This window comes from Colobus angolensis, unplaced genomic scaffold, assembly GCF_000951035.1.
Source record: "Colobus angolensis palliatus isolate OR3802 unplaced genomic scaffold, Cang.pa_1.0 Scaffold244, whole genome shotgun sequence".
NCBI classification, from domain to species: domain Eukaryota; kingdom Metazoa; phylum Chordata; class Mammalia; order Primates; family Cercopithecidae; genus Colobus; species Colobus angolensis.
Window position 1 is genome coordinate 4,847,907 of NW_012115644.1, and position 17,205 is coordinate 4,865,111.

General features: G+C 36.3%; 1 protein-coding gene across 1 annotated transcript in view; it reads left to right on the top strand.

The window, feature by feature from the left end:
* The window catches only part of ENPEP (glutamyl aminopeptidase (aminopeptidase A)), an 81,910-nt gene that overhangs the window by 47,469 nt on the left and 17,236 nt on the right, over nucleotides 1-17,205 (top strand). The window contains exons 11-13 of the mRNA XM_011945769.1: nucleotides 3,063-3,142; nucleotides 14,616-14,752; nucleotides 14,883-14,938. Of these exons, the coding sequence (XP_011801159.1) occupies nucleotides 3,063-3,142; nucleotides 14,616-14,752; nucleotides 14,883-14,938 (273 nt within the window). The remainder of the gene's footprint in view (nucleotides 1-3,062; nucleotides 3,143-14,615; nucleotides 14,753-14,882; nucleotides 14,939-17,205) is intronic.

Sequence of the window (17,205 nt, forward strand, 5' to 3'; positions counted from 1 at the left end):
TCGTTTTATTTATATTCATAGTTGCATGATTTTTTGTGATGGCTTATCATAAATTTAATATGTTCATTCTATTTTTATTTTTTAAGAAGTCATATATGCATAGGAAAAGAAACTTAGAAAATACGTTCTTCTCTGTTGAGTACGTTTGTTAAAAATCAGTAGTAGCTTCTGAACAAGTAAGAAAGAGACATTATAGCAAAAGGATTCTTCTTTATTTGAAAGAAGAATTTGATCATAATAAATGACTTCATGCACCCAAAAAGGAATTAGCTTTTTTTCCAACCCTAACTTCCATCTGCTTTCTGTTCAGATGTATTCTTGTTTGGTAGACAGTATGACCAGTTAAGTTGTACTGTGAGTTCAATGGTCTTCTCTAAGTATTTTCTCACTGTTTAAATAATCCAAGATTAGGGAATTCTTACTGACTAGAACCTTTTTATAATTTAAATGGCTCACCCATGTATAAGTTATTGCTTTAACACCGTGTCCTCAACCATCTCTTAGAAATGAGCCAGTTTCACATCTCCATCCCGGGATGTCTCTCTCAGGAAAGCTTATGTGCCTTTGATAGTCCACTCCGTGTAAACAGGCAGAGGGAATGGGAGTAAGTGTGTCACCTTGGTGCAATCAAAGTCAGTTTCCTTAGAGAAAATTAGAGTGGCCATATTTCATACTGCTAGAACTTCTTACATGGTTAGATAGTGAACTATGTCTATAAAAATGAATTCTGATACTCCTGAATTTTAGCCAATACAAAGAAAACTCAATCATTTCATTTATGTAATTTCTATTTCTTCACATTTTATACTCTCAAGTCTGTCATTTTACTCAGCTTAGATTACATTAGATTATGTGATTCTAAAACTATAAAATTGTATAGCTTCAACTTTCTATCATTTCTATCTTATGATACTCTTAAAGACCTCAGAGCAGTATTTTTGTACATGACCTTAGAATATCTTCTGCCCTTTTGAGGCATGGTGTAGTCCCAGAGACCATGTTTTAGAGAGGATAGTCAAAATAGGAAATCTTAACTGTGGGCCTAGGTCATCCAGACACTGCCTGCTCTGTTGTTTCAGTCTGATTGGTATTGGGGAAAGAAGAGGAAGCATAAAATGTTAGTTTACGTGGCAGCACCAATTCAGCAGAGCAGTGAAAGTGAGATATATAAGTAATATGTGGTGTTTCAGCAATGTTCTTTGTCGGTCTTCTGAGAAGCTGCAAGGGCTCTTAGTTTGATTTTCCTAGAAGCAGACCCTGAAATGATCACGTGCATGAAAATGACTTGTTAGGAAGTGTTTCCAGGAAAGATCAGTGGGGGAGCAGTGGATAGAGAAGGAAAGGAAGCCCAGCAAAGGTGCTGTATGAAGCAGGTCCTGAAGAGGGTAACTTTGACCCAGTCCTGCAGGAAAGTCCTGGAGCCAGTGCAGATCATACTTCAGAGTGCTCCTGATGGATGGGGCAGGAAACATTCTCACACCTGTCAGTCATTGCTAAGGGCCACATCCAGAAGGACGTAAATTCCCAGGAACTCTTAGCTTTCCTTGCTCAGGTAGCTGGAAGGCAGTCCTCTGTCAGAGAGACCCAGGTATTGATTGTTGGCAGAGGAAGCACACTGGCATCCAGGGTGTACAAAAATGACAAAGGGGCTGGGCACAGTGGCTTATGCCTGTAATCCCAGCATTTTGGGAGGCCGAAGCAGGTGGATCACCTGAGGTCAGGGGTTTGAAACCAGCCTCGCCAACATAGTGAAACCCCATCTCTACTAAAAATGCAAAAAAATTGGCTGGGTGTGGTGGCAGGTGCCTGTAATCCCAGCTACTTGGGAGGCTGAGGCAGGAGAATCACTTGAACCTGGTAAGCGGAGGTTGCAGTGAGCAGAGTCCAGGCCATTGCAACAAGAATGAAACTCCATCTCAAAAAAAAAAAAAAAAAAAAGAGAGAGAGAGAGAGAAAAGGGTCTAAGGAGATAAGGGGGAAGCACCAACAGTGTCCACTATAAGGCCCAAGAAGCAATTTATGTGTTGGTTTTATGAAATGTATAGCCAAAAACATTCCACTGCAATAAAATGCTCCAAAGAAGCTGATTAAAAAAAAAAAAAAACTCAATCCTGTAAAACACTTCGATAGTTATAAAACAAGGGATTACTTCTTTCAGGTATATAGCAAAAATATATTCTCCTTGAACGACATAAATTTTGTTATATCTTGAAAAGGTGAAATGTTAACTCTAATTCTCTGTTAGGAAATTGAATCTGTCAGATAAACCAACTTTGAGTTGAAACCTAAACCAGCCAATGGTATGTAGATTCACCTTCTCTCCAGATCTGCATTTTCTGATATGAGATGATATAAGAACAAACCATCAAAAAAAATGAGATTTCAAGACAAAACTGTTAAGTATATATATCAAAATACAAAGTTAGCTCCCACATACCCACTCTGCAAGAAAATATTAAGGAGCTAAAGAGAAGCACTGAAAACTCCTGAAACGTGCTTACCTGATGATTCTTCCCTTGAGCACATCAATTCTAGTTCTAAATAGGGGATATTTAGGGGAGAGTGTGAGAGGCTTTAGGGGATGATGGTGGTGGTAGAATTTCACCATACTTTTTAAAATGTGTTATTTTCTTTACAGAGTTTACTATTTGTCTTCTAATTTCTAAAAATGTTTTGTGTTCCTTGATGGAAATGGTAGCATATTAGACTGTGTGCAAGTATGTGTGTGAATGTTCAATATTATAATAAGATGTGCTATATTTGTGCAAATTATGCAATATCTTTATTCTAAAATGCCAAAACATTTTATTGAAATAATCTTTTTCATGCTTAGCTATTTTTGATGCAATTTCTAAATTTTACAGATTTATAGAAATTGAAAACAGTTATACAGCTTATCTTCATCCCTAAAATGTTGTATTAGCTACATTAATTGTATAGTATGAACTAGATAATCACTTAACAGAAAAATACACTTGTCTACTGCTTTTTAGTGATTTTTACTCTTGAAATTTTATCTTTTAGTAATAAAAGTTAAATTTTTCTTTCTTAAAAAATTTTAGTTATACATGGAACATTCCAGTTAAATGGACTGAAGATAATATAACAAGCAGTGTGTTATTTAATAGGTCAGAAAAAGAAGGTAAATATTATTAATTGATTTATTTCTTCTTTGAATTGATGTACCACATTAAACTAATATAAGTATAAAGATGCAACAGTAAAGCTGGAACTTTGTAAACTTCAGCTGAATGATGTCTTAAATAATTTATTGATGATTCCAAATCGTCATCTACAATGAGAACTGTTCTATCTTGAGATATTCTTTTCAATGATTTATCATGACTGACTGATTTATCATAAATACCCATATCCAAAGGAGAAGGGTCACATGCCCAGCCATTGGAAGATCAATGTGTAACCTTCCTTCCTTCCTTCCTTCTTTCCTTCCTTCCTTCCCTCCTTTTTGTTTTTTCTTTTTATCAGATAAATAAGCCATTGAATTTCTTAAACTGTTATATGACAAGCCTGAGGATTTTCTTTTAATGCTCCCATTAAATTAGACCATTTTTTGGAAACATATTTGTGTTCTATCTGCATTGATTTATTTTTTCCTTACTTGAAAAATGTTAGAGTTATATAAAAACAAGTAGACCTTATCACAATTCCAGACTGACGGAAAAAATAATAGATAAGGCAAGCTTTAGCAGCAATATCAGAAGAATCATTCTTTTTATATTTTTTCCATTGTACTTGTTTTGGTGTTTCAAAACTATTTCTTTTCTAAGACAAACCAGACTCATCTTTGCCCCATTTCATGAGGACTTGATTTCAGAATAGCATTTGGTATGGACTTTCTCCTGGGTCTTCTTGAGGATAAAAGTAGATCACTCATTCTTTATTTACATATGCCTCGTTGTTCCTGTAAAATATTTTAAAATATTAATGAGATATGATTTCTCCTGGCCAATACATTTTTACTCTGTTTCCAGTAGATTGCCTTTTAAGAACAGCTTTACTGAGATATAATTCACATATCATAAAATTCACCCATTTGAAGTGTACAATCCAGTGGTTTTTAGTATATTCACAGATGCGTAATCATCACCACAGTCAGTTTTAGAAACCTCATACCCTTTAAGCTATCATGCCTGCGGCCTCCCATATGTCCAGCCCTAGGCAACCACTAATGTATTCTCTACCTCTACAGATTTGTCTCTTCTGGTCATTTCACATAAAGAAAAGTGTATATGCAGTATTTTGTGACTTTTCAATTAGCATAATGATTTCAAGGCTCATCCACGATATAGCATGTATCACTACTTCATTCCTTTTTATTGCCAAATCGTATCCCATTATACGGATATACCACCATTTGTTTATCTGTTTTTCAGTTGATAGATATTTGGATCATTTCCACCTTTTCTCTGTTATGAATAATGCTGCTATAAACGTTTGTGTATAGTTTTTCTGTGGATCCAGCATGTTTTTTCCACCTTTGGGCCTTTTAAGGAAATGTTTATTGTTAACTGTGTTTGTAATTTTTTACTATTACTACAAACTACCAGCTTTGTCATTGTAGAGGTGAAACTCCTTCTGAAGCCCTTCTGCACAGGGATTGCTATTACAGCAAACCGTTCTCTTGCTTATTTATGTTAATAATTATTGTAATATCGTGGTCAAAAAAATTCTAAATTTTTCCAGAATTCCCAGATCAATGCCACTTTGTCTTCGTATTTTATGCTGTGTTTGAGTGCCAGGCTCTATCTTTGTGGTCTTCTAACCATTTTCTTATTCATAAGGACATTTGCCGAAGGAAAAGGGAGAAGACAGGAAAAAAAAAAAAAAAGACATTTTTAACAATGCATAACAGCACTGACAAAAGGCATAATAAGAAGGTTAGAATTCCACTGGAAGGTTTTCAGTGGATTTGGTTTAACTATTACTAAATATTTTCCCCATTGGTCACCATAGTTAATTGAGGATTGGAAGAATATCACGGCAGCTGTTTGATTTACTGTGTACAAGTTTGAAAGCGTGAATAATTCATCTACCCTAGTACAGTTCACCCAGCACTTTCATGGAATGAAGTTTCCATACAAGTGAATTTTCCAGATAACTAAAACTTACTCAAGTGCTTTGTAAAATGCATTTCAAGAGTTCACAATAGACATTGTTCTAATATGTGTTATGTACTTCTTAGAATATTTGGAATAATAAATTTCATCCTTAATTACTAAATTAATTCTTTCAAGCATGTATTGCTTACATGCCAAGAACAGAGAAACCATGGGTGTAGTGCTGGGGGAAAAAAAAAAAAAAAAAAAGGGCAATCCTAACCCTTGCATAGTTGATTGTCTAGGGATGGGTTTGCAGGCAGATGTAATGCTGTGTCCTAAGTGCCTCTGTGGCAATGCAGATCACCAAAAGCACTCATAGAAGCATCAGCCCAGGTTTGGGGGTTCAGGAAGCATTCCTAAAAAGTGCTTAGAGTTCAGAGGCTAAAGACAGACTAAAAATGGGTGATAGAATTGACTGAATGTAGAGGAGACGTGTGCTCTGGACAGAAGCATAACTGTGAAAGTGAAAGAGCAGGGAGTTCTCACACTCCTTCATATCCCTTTGTCAATACATTTCACACTTTTTTTTTTGTTCTAACTATTGACCTATATAGGTCTCCCTTCCCCACAGAATATTCTCTGAGGAAATGGAGCTTGTTTGTTATTGTTGTTGTTCTGGATCTACAGCAGGCATCTAATAATTGTTTATTGAATATATGAATGAATAACAAATAAATGAAGAGGATGATAGTCATCATGTCTGGTCACTGAGCCAGAAGCAAACTAGAGGTCTTTTTCTACTTCAAAGTGCCTGCTCCATTTTTAGGCTGTGCAATAAGTTCCTGTTTCCTGTTTGAGGACATCTTCAGCTCTCAGCTTAGAGCACGGATGACGAACATGTCCTGAGTGTACTAAATGGGCAACCAGCTCATGTTACCAGTCCTACCTCCCTCCTCTTGGTTTCTTTGATGATTCATTAGTTAGAAATTCTTCAGGCAATAGTGGGACTCTCCCCAAGGTCTTTTATTTACATTTCTATTGTACGTGCTATTTTAGGCATTAAAACAACAACTAAACTCATAATTTCTAACAAAAGAAGAGAACCTCTATCACAAAACCTTTTCTGGCTACTCCAGTTACCCTGAATAATCTCTCCTGTCATCATCTCCTGTCATAAAATGTAGCATATTTTATCCTGTCAGTTTCATCCATCCTTATTCCTAGTATTATTACTTTATATCTTAAACAAAATCATTTATTAAGCTTCATATGCTCTCTCTTTTCTTTCTTTCTTTCTTCTTTCTTTTTCTTTCTTTCTTTCTTTCTTTCTTTCTTTCTTTCTTTCTTTCTTTCTTTCTTTCTTTCTTTTTCTTTCTTTTCTTCTTTCTTTCTCTCTCTCTCTCTCCCTTTCTTTCCTTTCTTCTCTCATTTTTTGACAGAGTTTTGCACTTGTTGCCCAGGCTGGAGTGCAGTGATACGATCTCAGCTCACTGCAACCTCTGCCCCCTGGGTTCAAGTGATTCTCCTGCCTCAACCTCCCATGTAAGTGGGATTACAGGTGCCCACCACCACGGCCGGCTAATTTTTTGTATTTTTAGTAGAGATGGGGTTTCACAGTTTTGGCCAGGCTGGTCTTGAACTCCAGACCTCAGGTGATCCATCTGCCTCAGTCTCCCAAAGTGCTGGGATTATAGGCATGAGCCACCGCACCTGGCCTCTCTCTTTTTTTTCTCAACTAAATTATAAGCTTCTTGATGACACAAACTACACATATTTCTTGTCTCCTGTCCACCCTATTATCAACAAGATGCTATGTACATTCTAGGAGTTCAGAAAGTCCTAGTTTAATGAAGGGTTGTTTGCCCCAGACAGTTGTACTTTTAGAGGTTAACTGCATGTATTTTAGTTATGTCTCTGTCCTTTAGTGTCAACTGCTATTTTGGCTATTGTCAATGCATCTACATTTAGTAGCATACCACCTTTTTGCATTTAATTTACTGCTTTCTAACATTTAGAAGGATTGAAGGTTGTTATATCGTATCAGGTAACCAATCTTGCTAAAACATAGTATTTTAAAAGAGACATTTCTAAGTGCATAGGATCTGGGCGAGGTCTAAAGTCTAGCAGGTGGTGTAGACTCTGTAATAGCTGTTTTCACGACTCTTACTTCCAGATTTGAGGGTGTCCGCTGGATGGTTTGGACTATCCAGACTGTCCAGTTTCTATGATAGAAATAGATTTACTAAACATCTATGACAGTTATATATAAATATTTAATACCAAAATAATGATGGGCATATATTTTTGTATTTGATGACAAAGAGGGAAGCACTTTCTTCATTTTTTCAAGCTAAGCCTCATAGAATGTGCAAGCTTTGATTGGATGATTATGGGTTCGGTTTTGCTGGTTTAGAAACTCAATTTGTTAGTTCAGCCGTGGTCAACCAAGTCTTGGAAGATTTACTCATCTAAACCAAACATACAAGAGATTAAGAATGCTAATTTGTTAATTTACACACTTAAAATATATTTGTTAGTGAATCCAAATACTCATGTCTCATACCTAATTAGGTATCTCTTTCCCGGAAGAAAGTTACTAAGTAAGAATTAAGGGGCCAAGTGTGGTGGCTCACCCCTGTAATCCCAACACTTTGTGAGGTCAAGGCAGGCGGATCACCTGAGGTCAGGAGTTCAAGACCAGCCTTACTAACATGGAGAAACACCGTTTCTACTAAAAAAATTACAAAATTAGCCAGGCATGGCGACACATGCCTGTAATCCCAGCTACTCGGGAGGCGGAGGCAGGAGAATGGCTTGAACCTGAGAGAAGAGGTTGCAGTGAGCTGAGATTGTGCCATTGCACTCCAGCCTGGGCAACAAGAGCAAAACTCTGTCTCAAAAAAAAAAAAAAAAAAAAAGAATTAAGGGAGAGTTAAGGTAGATTAATTATTTTACAGAGGTCTTTAAATTGTGATAGTGTGATATATTGCATTAGCCAGGTGAGTCTAATTATTGCACTTTAGAGACAATCAATAGTGGCTTGGTGCAATAAAAGTTTCTTGTTCATGCAACAGTCTAAAGGAGATATTCCTGACTGTCATCTCTTCTAGGTGGCTCTCCACCAAATAATGACTTGAAAATCCTGTCTTCTTCTTTCTTATGGCTTTACCATCCCCTGCATCTTGAAATCCCTCACTGGATCTTTTGCATCTAGCCCAAAGACAGGGGAAGATAATGAAGGAATCAGGCCTCGAAGTGCATCTGTTACTTCTGCCCACATTTTATAGCCAGTTCTCAATCGTGTCCTGCACGGAAGGCTAACAGAGTCCAGCTCTGTACCCAGGAAGAAAAAGGAACTGTGTGGTAAACAACTAACAGACCTCTGTCACATACACTGTTTTCTGTAAGACCAGACCTGTCAAATAGCCTGAAACACATGTTCCAACTCAATTTGGCACCTGTTTCCCTGTGCACACTGGAGACACGTTGACAGATCTTCACTACCCAACTCTCCTTTGCAGTTATTTTTTTTCAACTACCAAAATTACTGCTAATTGTAATCTTTCCTCATGGTAATTGACTTGCATTTTTCCAGTTTCCTATTCCTTGCATATTACATATTAAAGCCACAGGCATACCTGAGAGATACTCCAGTTTTTGGTGCCAAGCCACTGCAATAAAGCAAATATCACAATTAAGTGAGTTACACAAGTGTTTTGGTTTCCCAGTGCATATACAAGTTATGTTTACACTATACTGCAGTCTACTGAGTGTGCAATTGCCTTATGTGTAAAAAAGTATATATGTTAACTAAAATAATTTATTCCTAAAAATGCTAACAATCATCTGAGCCTTCAGCCAGTTGTAATCTTTTTTACTGACAGAGGGTCTTGCCTCAGTGTTGATGGCTGCTTGCTAATTAGGGTGGTGATTGCTAACGACTTGGGTGGCTGTGGCAATTTCTTAAAATAAGACAACACTGAAGTTTGCTGCATTAATTGACCCTTCCTTTCACAAAAGGTTTCTTTGAAGCATGTGATGCTGTTTAATAGAATTTTACGCACAGTAGAACTTCTCCCAAACCCTCGTGCTGCTTTCTCAATTAAGTTTATGGAATATTTTTAATCCTTTGTTGTCAGTTCAAGATGCTCATGGCATCTTCACTAGGAGTAGATTCCATTTCAAGAAACCGCTTTTTTTGCTCACCCCAGAGAAGCAACTCCTCACCTATTCAAGTTTTATCATGAGATAGCAGCAATTCAGAGACATCTTCAGGGTTCACTTCTAATTCTAGCTCTCTTGCTATTTTCACCACATCTGCAGTTACGTCCTCCATATAGGTATTGAACACCTCAAAGTCATTCATGACGGTTGCAATCAACTTCTTCCAAACTTCTGTTAATGTTGATATTTTGACCTCCTCTTATGAATCATGAATGTTCTTAATGGCTTCTGGAATGGTGAATGCTTTCCAGAAGGTTTCTAATGTACCTTGTCCAGATCCTTCAAAGGAATCACTATCTATGGTAGCTATTGCCTTACAAAATGTATTTCTTAAATAACAAGACTTGAAAGTCAAAGTCACTCCTTGATCCGTGGGCTTCAGAATAGATATTGTGTTAGCAGCTGTGAAAACATTAATCTGCTTATACATTTCCATAAGAGCTCATGGAGGACCAGGCACATTGTCAATAAGCAGTACTATTTTGAAAGGAAGCTTTTTTGGTGAGCAGTAGGTCTCAACAATGGGCATAAAATATTCAGTAACCCATTCTATTAACAGATGTGCTGTCATCTGGGCTTTGTTGTTCCATTTATAGAGTGCATGCAGAGGAGATTTAGCATGATTCTTAAGGGCCTTAAGATTTTTGGAATGGTAAATGAGTATTGGCTTTAATTTAAAGTTGCCAGCTGCATCCACCCCTAATGAGAGAGTCAACCTGTCCTTTGAAGCTTTAAAGCCAGGCATTGACTTCTCTCTAACTGTGAATGTCCTTAATGGCATCTTCTTCTAATATAAAGCTATTTCATCTACACTGAAAATGTTTTTTAGTGTAGCTGCCTTCAAAATGACCTTAGTTAGATCTTCTTGAAAAATAATTCACTTAAAGGATTAGTGCAACACAGCATTAACTTGCTTTAACTTCTATATCAGCACTTGCTGCTTCACCTTGAACTTTTATGTTTGGAGAAAACTTCTTTCCTTAAACCTCAAGAACCAACCTTTGCTAGCTTCCAACTTTTCTGCTGTAGCTTTCTCACCTCTCTCAGGCTTCATAGAATTGAAGAGAGTTAGGGCATTTCTCTGAATTAGGCTTTGGATTAAGGGAATGTTGTAGTTAATTTGACCATCTATCTGGAGAGCTAGAACTTTCTCCATATCAGCAATACAGATGTTTCTCTTTCTTATCATTCATGTGTTCACTGGAGTAGCACTTTTAATTTCCTTCAAGGACTTTTTCTTTATGTTTAGAACTTGGCTAACTGTGTGGAACAAGAGGCCTGGCTTTCAGCCTGTTTCAGCTTTTGACATACTTACCTGACTAAGCTTAATCATTTCTATATTTTAATTTAAAGTGAGAGATGTTTAACTCTTTACTTTCATCTGAACACTTGGGACCATTGAAGGGTTATTCATTGGCCTAATATTGACATGGTTGTGTCTAAAAGAATAGGGAGGCCCAAGCGCGGGGAGGAGAGAGAGAAAAAGAGAAAGAGAAAGAGAGACAGGGGAATGGTCAGCTGGCGGAGCAGTCAGAACACACACACTTACCAATTAAGTTCTCACCTTATGTGGGTGTGGTTCATGGCTCCCCAAAACAATTGCAATAGTAACATCAAAAATCTCTGATCACAGATCACCCTAACAGATATTATAATAATGAAAATTTTGAAATATTGCAAGAATTACCAAAATGTAACCTAGAGACATGAAGTGAGCACATGATGTTGGGAAAATGGCACTGATAGACTGGCTTTGCTACAAACGTTCAATTTGTAAAAAATGCAGTATCTGCAAAGTGCAATAAAGTGACTTCTGTCTAGCGCAATAAAGTAAGGTATGCTTGTACACTTTTCTTTACAGGCAGATTCTCTAGGCCACTTGCTGAGATTTAGAATAGACCCTGTAATTATTACTAAAACAATCACTAATACTTTCTTGAATGGGTAATTTGTTGAAAGCATTACCACAAATGGATAACCGATCCATTTTATTATGGATCATGTTAGCTTTAGTTTCAGAAATTAAAGTTTTCTTCTATGACCCCAAAGTCTAATAATGCATCCTACTTGAAACTTTTAGGTCTTCAAGTATATTTTGCATGTCATTAGTTAAAAAGTACTACTCGTATCTTTCAGTTGTTTTTTGTTTTTTTAAATAAATTGAGATGGGGGTCTTGCTATGTTGACCAGGCTGGTCTCAAACTGGTCTCAAGCAGTCCTCCTATCTTGGCCTCCCAAAGTACTGGGATTACAGGTGTGAGTCACTGTGCCCAGTCTCAGTTGTTTTACTATCAAGTGATACACAAAATTTAGTAAGAGGTAAACTCTGTAATTTTCCATTGAAAAATAATTCACTTAAAGGATTAGTGCAACACAGCATTTATATCACCTAAGAAAAATGTTTTTTTCTCTAGGAATCTCAGGCTATCATAAACTGTCTACTTGTCTAAAATTTGTTACAATTATTTATAACAGATAGTAACATTAAAGAACTGTTACTTGTGCTCTGTTACTGAAATCTATCAGGATTGAAATTAAAGAGGCTCTGGATGAAATTTTAAAAAGGTAATGATCACTTTTCTCTATCGTCTAGGCAAATAATAAAAGAAAAAAGTAAGAATTTTCTAGAAAGAGCTCCTACTCAGAAATAATTCATTCAATACTTTTTGGCATAGATAAAACTATTAAGAAACAGAATAAAACAATTTTTAAGTTGATACAGCATTATATATCCGTTAAGCTTAGATTTCCAAATATATAAAATGAAATTGCAAGGTGTTTAAAATATAATTTCAAATGAAAAAGGATTACTAATAATAAAAAGCATAGGGTCCCATTATGTTTGTTGTGTGTTTGTACGTGTGTGCATATAGAAGATACACACACACATACAACAGGTAAAAACATGTTAACTGTGGTGGGTAATTTTTATATTCTTCTTTATACTTTTTTGCATTTTCCAAGTGCTCCATAAAGAATACATACTATTGTTATAATCAGAAAAAAAATAGTAAATGGAGTAACAGAAGGAAACATACAGTATATTAGTCCTGTATTTTAATCTTACTAGAGTATTTTAGTTCTACTCATTATGTAACTAAACAACTGAACAGTATTTTGCTGTTGACAAGTGTTCCAAAAGTAGCATGAACTTGGAAAGTCCTTAACTACTGACTTCCTGGATCTCAGCTTCCTCATCTATAAAGTGAGAAAAATCACAGTAACTCTAGACAGGCTTAACTAGGTACATATAAAGCACACTAAAATATGGCAGTATTTAGATGGATTGCCAGGAACTTCTCAATGTTATTTATATTTGCTTCGCTATTTATAGAACTGGCAGCATATCCCCTTTCATTATAACGGGGATAGCTACCATCTGTTGGATACGTAACACATAACTATGTGACCAACACGTTACCTATGTTATCTTATTTAATCTTCACAACAGCCCTGTGAGGGATTTTTGTCCCTGTCTTCCTTGGGGTGAACTGGGACACAGAGGGGTCAAGTGATCTGGCCAAGGTCACACAGCTAGTAAGTCACAGAGCAAGGATTTTATCCTAGGTCTGTCAGACTCAAAAGTTCACGCTCTTTCTCCTGTAACATATGGCTTTATGCTTAGCAAGCAACTCTCCTTCTGATACAAACATTCAAAGTGTACAGATGCCAAAAGATTAGCTTCCTTTCAACAACTTGTCCATGGGAGGATGACGAAGAAAGAGAAATTCTACATGAGTGAGGTAAGGGCTTATAATTTATCAAATACCTACTCCAAAAGTTCCTAAAGAAACTTATTGTCTTGTTGGAGAGCTTATTCATATATTATGAAAAACTACTGTGTCCTGGATATCTTCCAGACCTTGCAAACACTTCCAAAATTTAAATCATATTTCCTCCCAAACTGACTCACCTTCCTCTATTCTCTACTGGCAAAACCATTATTCATCCAGTTGTACAATCCATTTTCCCCTCCTCTGACTGTCCACATCAAGTCAGAAAAAGGATTTCGTTGATTTTACTTGTGATACGTCTCTTGAATAAATCAACTTCTTTCTAGTTTCATCATCTCCACATTAGTGTAAGCCCTCATCCTCTATTGCCCTACATGACTACAGTGGACTCTAAATTAGTCTTCTTGTCTCTAGAATCGCCTCCAAAATATCTCCCATACCACTATAGAAATTAGCTTTCCAGAAAATAGCCTTGAGCATGCTACTTTTCTGCTTAAAACTCTTTTCTCTTCTCGTAAGATGGATTCTTAACATGGCATGTGACTCTTCATGCTGGAGGCCTGACTTTTATTTCCAGCATCACCTCCTATTTTCCAATATCACAACCTACATTGTTGGTACCTTAAAATATTTGAAACTTCTCAACTATACTGTGTTCCTATAGCATTATTTAAATTGTATATTGTCCATGTAAACAAAAGAGTGTATGATGTATGAATTGAAAAGTATAGGAGTAATGCTAACAAACATGGTTATATCAAAGCATAGCTATTATTTTAAGTACATATCTTTTACCTAAAACATAAGTCTCTGCTCCTTCAGCATTGGGCTTCTAAAATCTGTACAACAGAGCCTGACATATAATGGATATTGTTTTAGAAAGAATGCTAATTTGATGAATCCGTTGATGGAAAAGTATTGTTGTAACCAACTGAAATAGGCAGTAGATGGCTTTACAAAGATAGATAAATTGGAAAACCAGGTATGAAGTCGATTACAAAATCAAGAGTGTTTCATTCAGATCTCAATTCTATTGCAGGTCTTCTTGATACAGTAACATTTTTAAAGTGTTGCTGATTATCACTGTATTATCCTGCTTAGTAATAGCCATTTCCATCAACTTCAATATTGATTTTTAATAAACAAGGTATTATTTTGAGTGTTTACATTTTTATCCCCTCCCCAGGCTGCCCCAGTGAATATTCTTTGTATAATTAGTCCGTTATGATTAGGGATCTATGGTCTACCCCTGAAGGCATGGACTTCTCTGTCTTGAGGCATTGTTTTCTTGTATTGATGGATTGACCAGCACAAAATTATTTCACCCATTTGGCAAACTTCTGCCAGTAAAAACTATCCATCATAAATTACAGTATAATTATTTATATTACTTATTTCTTTTTTAGCTCTCTCATTATAGTGACATTCTAAAGTTAGGCAACTAAGTAAAAATTAGGCTTTGGGTTTTGGATCCAAATCAAACCAGCCTCCTTGAGCTAATATTTCTTTTATTTTCTTTTTGCCCTCTGGGTCTAATTTCCCTGTGTTTACAGTGCATGCAAACATGTTGCTCATTAGTGTTTATTTACTACCACAGGAATCACTTTGAACTCTTCTAATCCTAGTGGAAATGCTTTTCTCAAAATAAACCCAGATCATATTGGGTTTTATCGTGTAAATTATGAAGTAGCAACTTGGGACTTGATAGCTGCAGAGCTCTCCTTGAACCACAAGGTAAGAGACAGCAATGGTTGGAAACTGTTTTATTTTTGTTCTAAGAACAGCATCTTAATGATATTAATTTTTTTCAACATGCTTTGCCTTAAGAATTGTGTTTTTTATCTCTCTTTCTCCCTCTTCCCAGGCATTTTCTTCAGCAGATCGTGCAAGTCTTATTGATGATGCTTTTGCCTTGGCAAGGTGCGTTTCAGAATGAGACTAAATTACCTAAAATACTGTGGGTTTTGTCATAAATCTTTTAAAAATGAATTAAACATTGCAGTATTAATCAATTTTAGCTTAAAATATCCAAAGCCACTATTTAAAACATTATTGTTTTCCTTAACTCTCTTTTCAAAAGTTCACATGAGCCTAATAGTCAAAATACTGACATTAGCCCTTACGGTATACACAAAAACTTACCTAACCTATTGACTTTGAGTATGGTTTGTCTGTATTGGGATCCTTGAGCTAATTAGGAGTGACATTTGCAAATGATCGAAAGTATACCTTCATAATTTGATTTAATAAAAAGACAAACAACGTGTTTTGTTAATTCAGTTCTGTGAGCCCAAGCCCCGTGTAAGATTTTATGGTTGGAATTGTCAAATCTTATTCAGGTCACTGGGGTAAGAAGAATGAGCTATGGTGCTTTAGAACTGATCAGAATTAGGGGACAATTTGGAAAATTTGACTCTTTTTCTCATAGTCTGAAGGTAATCTGCTCTTTAGAAAAAGTGTTGATGGGGGGAACTAAGTAGTATCCATGGTACCTCTAATTATTTTTTTAATTCATGTAGTCTAACACCAGTAATTTAACAAGCATTTATTGAGTTCCTGGCACTTTGCAGAAGCTGGGGACACAGCCAGTTTTATTTCTCTGGCTTTGCAGTGACCTCATTCTAGATATAAGCAATGTACTAAGAATGAGGAGCCACTTCCCTCAGTAACCTCCCATGGCCTCTTTCTCTGGATTGGGTATCCTTCTTAAGAGACCCTATATTTCCTCATAATACTTTACTGTTATTGTTTAATAATTGTGCATTTCACCCATCAAACTGAAGGTTCATGAGGGTAGGCACCCAAACCCAGCTCCTGACTGTATGTGGCCAATAGTAGTTGAAAATAAATACTGACTAAATAGAGAGCTGGAAGAATAGTATGGTAGTACTAAAGGCATGGGGAAACTATTTTACATAGAGTTCCTAGATAGTATATTGAAAGTCAGAAAACCTTGACATATTTCAGGGAAGGAATTATGGGGTTTGAAAACAGGCTCTTGAACCCCATTAAAATCCTGGTTCCATATAGCCTTAAGTGAGTCTCTTAACCTCTCTCTGGCTCAATTTTCTTATCACCAAAGTAGAGATGACCTTATAAGACTTCTGTGAGGAATAAATGAGATAATGGACATAAAACACTTAAAAGATTATCTGGCATGTAGAAACTCAATACATTGTATTACATGACCAAAATACATCCACCATTAATTAATAGTGAAGATGCATTTAGAAAAGCCCTTCTGAATTTGTAATCTACACTCATTTTGTAGCTAATAGACAATATGATGTTCTAGTGAATCTCCAAGTTTAACCTCCTGGATATGTAATAGATTATTTTCACCATATTACAGTATACCACTCACTCATTTAATAAATAAACATTGAGGACCTATTATGTGCCAGGCACTGTGTAGAATAGAATCTGGGAAATTAAATGATGAAATAAGATGATCAATAAGTATTTTAAAACAGAATCATTTAGTTTGTATTTTTAAATTGTCCTGTTCCAAAGCTCAGCTTTTTCACTGTTAGAAATTACAAAGAACTGTACTATCTCTACAGTTTAATTTGCATCACAATGTAGGAGGTCCTTTCTACTCCAAGATGAAGTGAAAGCCTCTTGAACAGCTCTCTCTGAGGAACTGAGTATCAAGCAAATAACTACACTACTGAAATACTTTCTCACGTTTGCTCAGCTCCTTGGCCACAGCCCCATAAAATTGTGAAGAGCTGTGGAGAGGAAGAAAATGAAACAAATTTGAAATTCAAAACATATGTAGGATCACACAAGACAGCTAGAAAATACCTGTGCTATCACCTGGCTCAGTGATGTTCTGCAGCACGTGAGGAAAATGGGACTCGGAGAGAAACAGATTCAACCGGCATTGGTTAGAGCCAAGAGGACAGCTTCAAAGACTACTTAAGCTAAGACCACCATGAAACTTTGGTAGAGGGGGTAGAAGAGAGAAGAAATGTGTAGTTAAATCGGTGAGCAACTGCGGCAGGATTAGAATTTACACAAGTCTACTGAGGTATTCAAAGGAATGTAGTAACCATTATATTTGATAATCAGAACTAAATGATACATCTGAAAATAAATGTATTTTTCATTCCCCTATCTCTTCCAACTTGATCTGAAGAGGTAGTACTCTTACTGCCCTGACTGGGCATATGACTCTTTTGGTC